This window comes from Nannobrachium achirus (assembly GCF_963921795.1).
Source record: "Nannobrachium achirus genome assembly, chromosome: 8".
Taxonomy (NCBI): domain Eukaryota; kingdom Metazoa; phylum Chordata; class Actinopteri; order Myctophiformes; family Myctophidae; genus Nannobrachium; species Nannobrachium achirus.
In genome coordinates this window covers 55,564,498-55,576,392 of record NC_137817.1, presented here as the reverse complement: position 1 = coordinate 55,576,392, position 11,895 = coordinate 55,564,498, and the positions used below count along the sequence as shown (strand labels likewise).

The 11,895-nt window shown below is 43.4% G+C and overlaps 1 protein-coding gene across 1 annotated transcript in view; it reads left to right on the top strand.

Annotated features, from left to right (window-relative positions):
- Positions 1-6,618: 6,618 nt before the first annotated feature.
- Positions 6,619-11,895, top strand: part of LOC308290224 (scavenger receptor cysteine-rich domain-containing protein DMBT1-like) — a gene marked incomplete at both ends in the record, with an annotated part of 36,134 nt that continues 30,857 nt past the window's right edge. The window contains one exon of the mRNA XM_080731999.1: positions 6,619-6,808. Within this exon, the coding sequence (XP_080588125.1) occupies positions 6,619-6,808 (190 nt within the window). The remainder of the gene's footprint in view (positions 6,809-11,895) is intronic.

Genomic DNA, 11,895 nt, shown 5'->3' with positions numbered 1-11,895 from the left:
GGCCCTGGCTATCAATCAGACACTGACAAGATCGTCAGATGAGTTAGATGAGGGGATTCCTCATAACTTTGTAGAACATTACCCTGGCCTTACCTCGCGCAGATATGATGCTCTCTCTCTCTCTCTCTCTCTCTCTCTCTCTCTCATAAGTAACGGAAGGGAAGGGAACGCTGAATCGAGTTGATCCTGGTACGTGTCTCAAGACTAGATACATTAAATCCCATAGCCCGAAGGGACAGTCAGCGTTTCACTGGTTGTTGCTGGTTGTCAGGGAGATATCACAGCCAATCGGTTGACAGGCTCTGTCTCCGTCCTTCAGATTGCGGTGTTTGTGTGAAGATTTAATATGAAAACAAAACTAAATCAATTAACCAAGCCTAGCGCGGGGCCCTTGCAGGGGCGGGGCCCTGAGCGACCGCACCGTTCGCTCTACCTTTGGCTCGGCCCTGCTAACGAGCTATTGACACTTGTATGGCTCAATCAATTACAGCAGCTCACAAGCCCTTTGAAGTTCAGAGGGAGCAATTAAGAGCAAGTCAACTTAACATTTTTTTAAACCACCCCCTGCCCGCCCCCCCATAAGTGGAATGTCTGCCCGAAATCTCAGACTCTCTTCCCAAAACAAAGTGTGTGATAGAGTCTGACGCTTGCAGTCAGGCTAATGTCAGCAGAGTTTAGTATAGTATATAAGAGCGTTCTTGATATTGTCTTCATTAACATCCAATGAGGCCAGCAGCGCACACGTCGTGGCGTTGCTCTACTTGCGCACAAGTATGCCTGCTTGTGTGGCCTGCTTGTACGTGAGGCGCAAGTTGGCACCTCAACAGAGTGCAGTTCTAATTTTAGGTGGTTTTTGAATGCCCGCAGAAACATTCAAGCTGCGAAATCAAGAATTGGTCTACGCAGAATCAGGATTGTTCTCTGCGGAATCAAGACCTTTTTCTCTGCAGATTCCTGGGGGACTAGTTAGTGGAAACGACCAATAAAAAAATAGAAAAATTAATAAATGACTTACCCGTTGTGAAGAACTTTACTACAGGTTTCATTCTTGCATGGAGAAGTCCACATCCCTGGTCCATCTCTCGCCGTTCCTCTGACAACGTGTAATACATTTTGAAGGCCATCTCCTCATAATGTAGATCTCTCCCTTGGTGGTCTGTGGAAATCACCAAGTTACAAATAAACCTTAATTACATTCAGCAACAAATAACCTTTAATTACATTCAGCAACAAATACACTTTAATTACCATTTAGCAAACAATAACCTTTAGTAACCATTCAGTGGCCAATAATAAACTTTAATTACCAGCAACCAATAAACTTAAATGAGTAGTTCACCCCCAAAATTACTTTTTCTCTATTGATTACTAACTCCATGAAGACTTAGTTAAATAATATTTATTTGGTATTTGTCGCATTCCTAAGACAACAATTTGATTAGAGTAAATGTACCCCCATTGATTCCGGATGGGGACCCAAATGCATTTGGTACTAAAATATAGTAGAGCACAAGATCTTTATCACATGGGAACCTGGGCTGTCCAGAGGACTCTTGTTATGCTCTAGACAAAATCTTAACCTGCCACTCACATCACATCAAGTGGAAGGGTCTATTTGAAATACCAACTCATTTGGGAAGCAGCCAAAACCAAAATACAATAAATCAAAAAACACAACGTAATAATACTAAGGGACAGTTTACAGTGAGGGCAGCTGCATACTGTTAAGTTCAATATAAAATACCAGTTTCCATACTAAAGGCCCATTCCCACTGGGCCAGATAACAGATATCTGGAGATATTTCTCCAGATACTTTTCCATTCAAAGTGGATGGTAGACACAGATAAAAAAAATATTTGCCACAGATATTTTCCACAGATACTTTTATCTGTGGCAAATATTTTTTTTATCTGTGTCTACCATCCACTTTGAATGGAAAAATATCTGGAGAAATATCTCCAGATATCTGTTATCTGGCCCAGTGGGAATGGGCCTTTATTCTCATTAATTACATGCCTATGTTTACTATATTGCCAATTGCCATATGGTCCATTCAGCACCACAAGCAGCTCACAGCTGTTGCCAAGCCCTACATAAACAAATCTCCCTTTATTTTGACACGCAGCAGTACCAAATAGATTAAAATGCATGCACAACAATAAAATCAAAGGTTTAATAAGAAATCGTAGTGCTCAAATGTTTGCCTACCCGCAGTTGCAGTTCTTCCCCAGCCAGCCGTGCGTCGCAATAGATGTACCAATCACCCCCGCACGGCTACCAACCCCGTACTTTTATACTAATCAGTGGCATAGGCTGCAGCTGGGAGGTCCCACAGGCTACATAACAATAACATTAAAGGGTGTGAAACTGAAATACCCATAGGAAATACCCCAAAGCAGGAGAAATGAGGCGCAGGAGACATGGCCAAATAAAGAGTGTCCTGACTCCAGGAGAGTTGGCAGCAGGTATGCAAATCCTACCACGAGAAGTTCTCTCAAGTCGCGTGCAACTGTTGCTGCATGCTGTCAGCTGTCAGGTCAGCTGTCAGCTGTCACAGCACCCATTAAACCACATTGTGTTCTTGCTAGCACTAGCATTAGTAGCCGGGCAGATAACAGAAATAATCGTTCACTTGCGGATACAAGCACCAAAATTGGCACACATACTCCTTAGGGATTGCTCTTTTCATAAAACCATCTGGCCAAATAAAATGTCAAGATGGCGGCCATTTTTCAAGATGGCCGCCATTGAATATACAGTAATCTTGCATTCCGCAATAAAATACCATAGACCTGTCCTATTTGAATGATCTTGGTGTCAAATCATACATTTTTCACTATGTAGAATCCACATTTGGACCCATGGACTTACTCACTGGCTTCCTTGTACCATATATCAGTCCCGGAATCCTAATATTCTGCTAAATTAGAGGTTTGTGTTATATCTGACTCGGGTAAAATGGGTGGTAGTGTATATCTTAGTATTGTTATAGGTTTATAGTGTGTGTGTGTGTATGTGTGTGTGTGTGTGTGTGTGTGTGTTTTTGTGTGTGTGTGTGTGTGTGTGTGTGTGTGTGTGTGTGTGTGTGTGTGTGTGTGTGTAATGTAGTAACTCAACAGAGCGGATTTCAATGCACAGCTGCTGACGCGGCTAAAATGCATGGTAGATATAATAGCGCCGTGGGATCACTCTTTGTCTAGTCTCTATTCTTCGACCTCTTCGACTTGGGTAACCCTGCCAGGAGTACAGGAGTACAAGACTCCTGCCGACATAGCTCTGGGGGTCTTGGAGACACGCAAACTGCCTAACCACGATAAGGTGATGATCCCGTCGAGGCAGGAGGTAGTTTTTTTTTGTCTTTTCTTTTTTTCTTTTTAATAGGGCCTAGGCAGTATAGTACAATAGTATAGTAGGCCTAGACTACAACGCTTCTAAACCTCGCACCTGCAGCTGCACAGTGCCGTGTAGGTCAGACCAAAGTGGTAGCATTTGCATCGACTGCAGCATTCCAACTTGCATCCACACTTGGTCAGCTGCTGGCAACTCTCTGCAATGGGTGGGAGCTCAGTCCAATCAATCTGCCACAGATCTCCTTTCTTGGTCCAGCCCCAGTTGTCAGGAGTCTGCATTTCTGGTTGACATACTGTTGACTGACTCCAGATGCAGGCCGCTTGATAGGAAGCGCGCTTCACATGTTGCTTCAGTGCTGCTTGCGTTGGAGGAATGGCTTCGTATGGCCTCTGCTTCCGAGCAAACAAGTCCAACCTCGCATCATTGACACCTTCAGCTGTGCTGGATCGGTCGTACATCATGACCACAAACTTCTCCAAGGTTTTCAGGTCTTCATCATCCACTACAGGTGGGTAATGGCTGAGTTTGCTGAAGACACCGGAAGCCTCATCACAAACATTCCAGGTTTGCCACGCAGACTTCTTCCCCTTTCCGCGGAATGCTGAAACAACATCGCAGCCAGTGAAGGCATGGACGAAGAGCATCCCTTTGCTCTTTTCTGCAAGAGTGCAACACAGGCCATGAACAGAATCCACTTTAAGTTCTGTCTTTGGCCAAAGGCAACCCACTGCCCAGCCCTGAGGCTCATAGGGCAGGAGTCTATGTCCTGTTTCTGTGAGGCTGCTTGATGTACATTAAGTACCCCTAGTGGACATGATAATAGTTTGTCACAGGGACATACCCCAAACCAGCCTTTGATGCTGAGGTCATAGATTCAAGATGTATGACAAGGTCCATATATGGAGTTCCCTGATGTCTTCAATATTAAGCCCATATCTAACAGGACTTCATATGGGAATGCCCATATATGGAGGCCACATTGGCCACATACCACACTAACAGAATCCATATATGGCCAAGACAGCCCATATCTGTGTGACTGGTTCTACAGACAAGGATCTCCGTGTATGGGCATAAAAGGGTATGTTGTCAGTTGTCATGGACATCATAGTACTTTCACATAACAAATAACTGAGTAAGCATGTTTGGGCTCTCACAGCATATCTCCATATACAGTACATGGATCTCCATATATGGGTACCAGGGGGTCTCCATATATGGGTAACAGGTCCGATACATCACTTGCCAGATGGCAAAGAATTGGCACCCTGAGGCATCTAACTAGTAAATAATACTGAGAATACTAATAAACCATCAAGTACACTACATAAACCCAGGATACATAAAACTAACAGTTTCTAATATTATTCTTGCAAGAATAGGGCCAAAACTGAAACAGCCGTTTGGATGGCCCCCTGTAGTAACGCTGAGGACACCTGGGGGTCCCGGACCCTGTGGAAGACCCCTGGTATTAGCTACAGAGCCCAGGTACAGGTACAAAAGCATTTATGCTTCAATTATGATCTAATTTGACACTGTTCTGGAGCAGGAGCAGAGCAAGGACTGTACTGAGATAGGCTCAGGGGTCATTCCGGGGGTCCCAGGTGAGGAGAGACCCCCACCAAAAGTCATAAAGGTTATTCTGGCTGCTTCAAAAAACCGTCAAAACAACTCTAATATTATGAAAATTGGACATTAACTGGCTGACATACTGTTCTGCGAGGTCCTAAAATAGATGACCCCCCAGAAAGGGGGCTGGGGTCAGGAAAATCTGACACCCATCATTTTCTGACAGTTTGGTCCCTATAAAAGCCAAAGCAGTAAAAAAATACATTTTAGCAAAGAAATCCTTAGAAGCACACTTCTTATCACACTAGGTAGTAACTCCGAGGACCCCCAGGGGTCCCGAAGCCCCTGTGGAAGACCCCTGGTATTTGTTACTACTTTTTTTTTGTTTTCAGAAAAAAAGTTTATGCTTCAATTATGATCTAATATGACATTGTTCTGGAGCAGGAGCAGAGCGAGTACTGAGAAAGGCTCAGGGGTCCATCTGGGGGGTCCCAGGTGAGGAAAGACCCCAACCAAAAGTCAGAAAGCTTAATAAATGAACTCAGAATGTTTTAAAACCTACAAAACAACCCTAATATTAAGACAATTGGACATTAACTGGCTGGCGTACTGTTCTGGCAGGTCCCAAACTAGATGACCCCCAGAAAGGGGGTGGGGGTCCGGAAAAGTTGACACCCATCATTTTCTCATAGTTTGGACTCTATAGAACCAGGATCTGCAAAAAGATCAATTTTAGCACAAAAATCCTACGGGAGCTGTTTTTTGGACGCATCGCACCACACTATTAGCAGAATATTACGATTCCGGGACTGATATATGGTACAAGGAAGCCATTGAGTAAGTCCATGGGTCCAAATTTGGATTCTACATAGTGATAAATGTATGATTTGACACCAAAATTATTCAAATAGGACAAGTCTATGGGATTTTATTGCGGAATGCAAGATTACTGTATATTCAATGGCGGCCATCATGAAAATTGGCCGCCATCTTGATTTTTTTTTTTGGCCAGATGGTTTTCTGAAAAGAGCAATGCCTAAGGAGTATGTGTGCCAATTTTGGTGCTTGTATCCGCAAGTGAACGATTCACCTGTAATATGCACTTTATCTGCCTCGCTATAGCAGCTATAATATGTTTTTCTATGTTTTTCCTGCATGTCATGTCATGTACAGAGGCCGAATATAAAGTGTTTTTACCTTCAAGCCACGGATATGTTTTCCGCCACTCACATCGCTTTGTGTTGACTTCAGACTGACTTACTGGCTGCACACACACAGTTTGGCAGGCAGCAGCTGTTCACGCCATTCACGCTTGTTGCGCTACACATGGCGCTACACTGCAGGATTGTGGGTAGTGTAGTCATTTATTTATTAAAGACCCAAGCGTTCTTTTCAATCTATGTCATTATATAATTTATTCCAATAGAAAACTGCTGCCGGTTTAGAAACAATATCTCTTTGAAATTGAATAATGCTCCTGAGTCCTAACACATTAATTAGTGGATTTATCACTCAATAATGGGCATATTGCCAATATATACTAAATAATGAGTGTGAAAATCTCAAATTTGCCACGAACAGGGACAAGTCTTGCCTCGGACACGTGTCCGTGTACGGACATAATGTACGTATGAATATATGGTGACCCTGGGCCCTGTGCGTTCACCCATGAATATTTGTCTCGCTTTTAGGACCACATGGAACATGGGAACTGGTGCAGATCCAAACTCTGGGTTCAGGGTGGCCATCTTGCCAACTGCAGAGCCAGAACTCCCTTCATCGCTGTCATCCCATGGCGCCGGGAACCAGAACTACGTCAAGACTCCCAGGGCCAGAACGAAACAAATCCCCAGGGGAACTATACGCGCGGCCCTCCAGCTATGCATGGTACTGTACCTCAAAACACTGGAGCTGTTACAGAAAGTGCCCCCTCTGGTGATGGTTTCAAGATGAATTGCACAGTATCTGTTATGCCAAATGTCTGTCCGTATGGCAGGTGATGGATTAAATCACTACCTTGGAAATAAGAGTCAACCCAGTAGTATTGTCGAGTATCTAGTCTAACCTAACGTGGACATTCTATGCCCCCGGCAGATCTCACCGGATCCTCTGGCATCTCGGAATGGACGCGGAGGGGGACATGACTCCTGCTGCTGTCCGCTTTGAGTAAATCAAGGTAGGAGTAAATGAGGAAGTGATCCGCGGTGGAAAACGAGTGATAAATCATAGCGTTTTTATAATTATAATGCCTAAACAAACCAGTTCACATGAACAATACTGATGTAAAATAAGAACTGAATGGCTACATATATTTAATTTTATATACAATTAACATTTTGTGAGCCACAGTTACAGGGGCGCTATCCCAGACTTTTCTCTTTGAAATGCATGGATCCCGAGGCTATCGAGTATGGAACCCGGAAAAGGTTGTTTCATCCAGAGTCAAAAGGATTTTAGATTTGGTTGTAATTCATAATAATAATGGTTCCTTCTAACGTTCTTCAAAGAGAGAAAATAGTGTGAGGTTACAGGCAGGCAAATCATTTTTGTCTTGTAAGGTCAAAGTTTTCTCTAGCAAAACAATGACAGGGCATTATATCTCAGCCCGATATCAGATGTTATGTTACAATGCAGTCCCAGTAAATTTACCGGCCCTGGTCATTGACCAATCAATGACAGGGCAAAATACATCATTGTGGAGTTGATTAGATCGTCTCTGGGTCCGGCCAGCAGGTTGTTGTCAGCTTTGGTGCTGTTTTATCAGCTTGTTTTTTAGAGAAGGCGCCTGTGTGTTCAAAACATTATGCTGGCTCTATCTTTCTGTGTCGAGGTTTGTTATTTGACATGGTTGGGGATGACATTACACACACACACACACACACACACACACACACACACACACACACACACACACACACACACACACTATATATTTACATCACTTGTAAGGACATTACACAGACTGCATTCATTTTTATGCAAGTCCTGTGGCCTTACCCTAACCTCTATCCCTAAACCTAACCCCTAACTGTTGTGGGGACCTACTATTTTGTCCCCACACTGTCAGAGGTCCCCTGGAGGTGACTGTGTGAACATGCGTTTAGTCCCCATAAGTATAGCTAGACAAACTCAGACACACACACACACACACACACACACACACACACACACACACACACACACACACACCATCATCATCATCATCATCATCATCACATCATCTATCTTGAGCCTGAGGCAAGGGAGACTTTGATTTGACACTTATACAAAATGGTACACAAATCAGAAATATTTAAGAAAGCGGCAAACATTTTGACATGCTCACAGGAGCTTGTAGATCGGCTATTTTCTATCTGTGGAACAGAGTCAAACAAAATTGTGATGCCTCAATTGATTGATTGATTGATTGATTGATTGATTGATTGATTGATAGTTTATTAGCAGTTCGCATTGGAAAAGCACACTACAGTACAGTTCAGATACAAGGTCTACTAATAGTAATTCACCCAATAAAGCACTATGGCCTGTTTACATTAGGGCAGGGGTCGTCAACGTTTTCAGGCCAAGGACCCCTTATTCGAGAGAGAGAGAGATGAAGCAGGGAGCCCCACAACCCATATACCATATAGTTTTAGTGTATGTTGGATTCATGACAATTTGTGTTTTCAGATATTTAACCACTTGAACTGTCAATAGGCCTACTTAATAAACTTACGCTATGTACTTAGTCTTCCCTTTTTCCCCCTCTAAACCAAACCTCTTAGACGATCTACAATCTCACAAGAAGATGAGAAGAACTGGCCTAGAGAGCAAGGACATTCCAACAAACAAGAACACACAAGCCAAGAGCATGTTTGAATAAGATAAGATAAGTAGAGTTTTTCCACAAATGTATCAGATGACATGCAGCCCAGTGGCTCCTGGTCATTGATAACTGGCCAATGATTCTAATGAAGGCTCTGTTCCATTTCATGTAGCACAGTGGTTGTCAAACCTTTTATTTCAAGGACTCCCATATCTCTTGAGAGCATATAAATGGAACCCAATGGGTTCCATTTGTATGCTCTCAGAGTTATACAACTTTTAAGGGGTAATTTTGAACCCCCAAGTTACCCTGGACCACACTTTGGGACCCACCGGTGTAGCAGAGTATTTCCAGTGAGCCAACATGCACAATATCAGCACCCTGACTCTGTTTCACCAGAATGTAATGGAGCCTTCATTAAGGCCTGTCCATACTTTGATCGAAACCGAACTTTTCGGTCAAAAGGTTCGGTTCGACTACAAAATGACGTCACTCGCGACCCCTGAAAAGTATTAGACCGAATGAGAGTTCTCTCCAAAATGGCTGCTGTGCATATAGCCTATGTAGATAAAAATGACTTTAAAGCTATACTGTGTAAGTTGCTCAACTGGTGGTCTGTAGCAGTATATATATATTTTCGTCCGTTTTTTGCTCGCGGACCGGGCCGTCAGACCACCGCGTCCGCCTCGCCTCGCCTCGGCCAGAACCGATTTCAATGAGGTCTCCCGTGTCCTTCTACGAGCAGCGGTTGGAGAGTTACATGCTAGACTCCTCCAGTGTAAACACTGCAGTGTACTTCCTGAAGGTGTGTTTCCTAAACCCACCAGAGAGCCCGGCAGTGTATGTTCTGCGCTGTGATTGGCCGGCAGTGTATAACCCTCGCTGTGATTGGCCGGTAGTGTGATGACACAATTTTTTCGCGAAAACCGGTCCCGGGCAGGGATCATAGAAAACATATAAAGAGAAGGCTTTAGAAGCTGAAAATAACGGAGTGGGGGTTCTAAAACTTTAGCGATTTAACAGCTAGGACCATTTTAAGATTTGTTTTATAAAAAAAGTTACATGGTATAACTTTAAATGACCAGAGGCCAAGCTTTGCATGAGCTTATTTTGACACTTTTTATCTGTTACAGACACTCTGGAACGGTTTGCTACAATGCCATGGCGAAGGACACATGACCTGATGTCCAAGCGGTGGACTATGTGCAGCAAAGGTTGGCTTTCTGCCTAAATGGCTGTTGTTGAGGCCTCATGTGTAAACACACACCTTACTATAGCTCTGGGCGGGACACAACACAGTTTGTATCATACTGTATTTAGAGATCATACTGTATCCAGAGAAGGAGACACATGATATAGTTATTAATTCAAGGAACCCATCGTGAGTGACCATTCGTCAGACCAAGGCCTGGCAAGGTGCGCTCCTCACCCATTGACATGCATGTTGTATGACGGACAGTGGTGGAAAAAGAACTCACATATGTTACTTAAAGCTATACTGTGTAAGTTGCTCAACTAGTGGTCAGTAGCGGTATTGCTTTTTTCGGCCGTTTTTCGGCCGGAGTCGTCGCGGACCACCGCCGCGGACCACCGGTGCGGCGCCAGCAAACCACCGCGACCGATAGTAATCCGTGGAGGGGTAGAACGCATGGTAGAACGTAATTTTCTGGCCAGGATTTGTGGATTAAGAGGTTAAAATCCTTCACCATGGTAAACACTGTAGCCAAGCGGAGGCGCTTCCTGGAGACCAGAGCAGATAAGCTGTGATTGGCCGGTAGTGTACCATGTGTGCATGATCGGCGATGTGATTGGGCAACGTATACACAACGTATACAGATGATGCAGATTACGTCATTTTGGCGCGAAATCCCGCCCCTGTCACTGCTAAGAAGAAAACATATAAAGAGAAGGCTTCAGAAGCTGAAAATAACGGAGTGGGTGTTCTAAAACTTTAGCGATTTAACAGTTAGGACAATTTTAAGATTTGTTTTATAAAAAAAGTTACATGGTACAACTTTAAGTAAAAGTATCAATATTGCAATGTAGGAATACTCCGCTACAAGTAAAAGTAAAAATGTACATGGGTAAAAGTATGAAAGTGTTGGTGTCGAAATATATTTAAACTAAGGTAGCACAAGTAGAAAGTACTCATTGTGTAGATTATCCCATTTCAAGTTTTCAATTGTGTAAAAAAAAAAAAAAAAGTTTGAAAATAGCAGATGTACGTGCGTTGTGAGCTTGTAGATCTGCTATTTTCAAATGGCCAAAATGTCTATAGGGCTGAAGTGGTTTATGTATGTTTTATAATAATAATAATAAATATCTACAAAGTAGACAATATTTGGATCCGAGATGTAGTGTAGTAGAAGTAAAAGTATTGGAAATGCGAAATACTCAAGTAAAGTATACAAATACCTCAAAATTGTACTTGCGTGCAGTGCTTAAGTAAATGTACTTTGTTACTTTACACCACTGGACATTTTATATGACAGATATCCCCGTATAAATGAATGAATGAATGAATTAATATACTTTGTCATGTTTTATGAAGATGATTTTCTTAACAATACTATTTCTTTTTTTTCTAGGAGGGCCACAGTGGCGCAGTCGGCAGAGCTGTCACCCCACAGCTAGGAGGTCCGGGGTTCGATTCCCGCTGGGGACGCTGTGGACACTGTGGGCGTGTTCTCTCCCACACACCATCAGTGCCCATATACCCTAGGTGGTGTTGGCGAAAGGGCCTTTCTGTGTGGAGTTTGCATGTTCTCCCCGTGTCTCCGAGGGTAAGTACCCTAGGAGAAAACATGCAGCAATCCTGATCTCTATATACTGCCTCCCCCTGGCCGGCCGGGGCACCTGATGGAGGGGAAAGGAACTGGTTGGAAAAACGTGTTCCTTACGCGCGATACGTCCAACCGGGGAACCTTTCCCCTGTCAGGTGAATAGCAGTTAAGTGGCTTTGACTCCTCATGCACAGAAGGAAGCATGAGATCAGTTCGTTGCTCTCCCCAGGTTGGCAGGGGGAGTGTAGCGCCCAGGATTACATTAGACAATTGGATTAAAAAAAAATATACTTTTGTTTTATAATAACCTTTTGTGATTGTTGTCCCCTGATGGAATCATTTTACTTGGATGTGTTGATCTTATGATCAACAAGGAGTGGAATTGC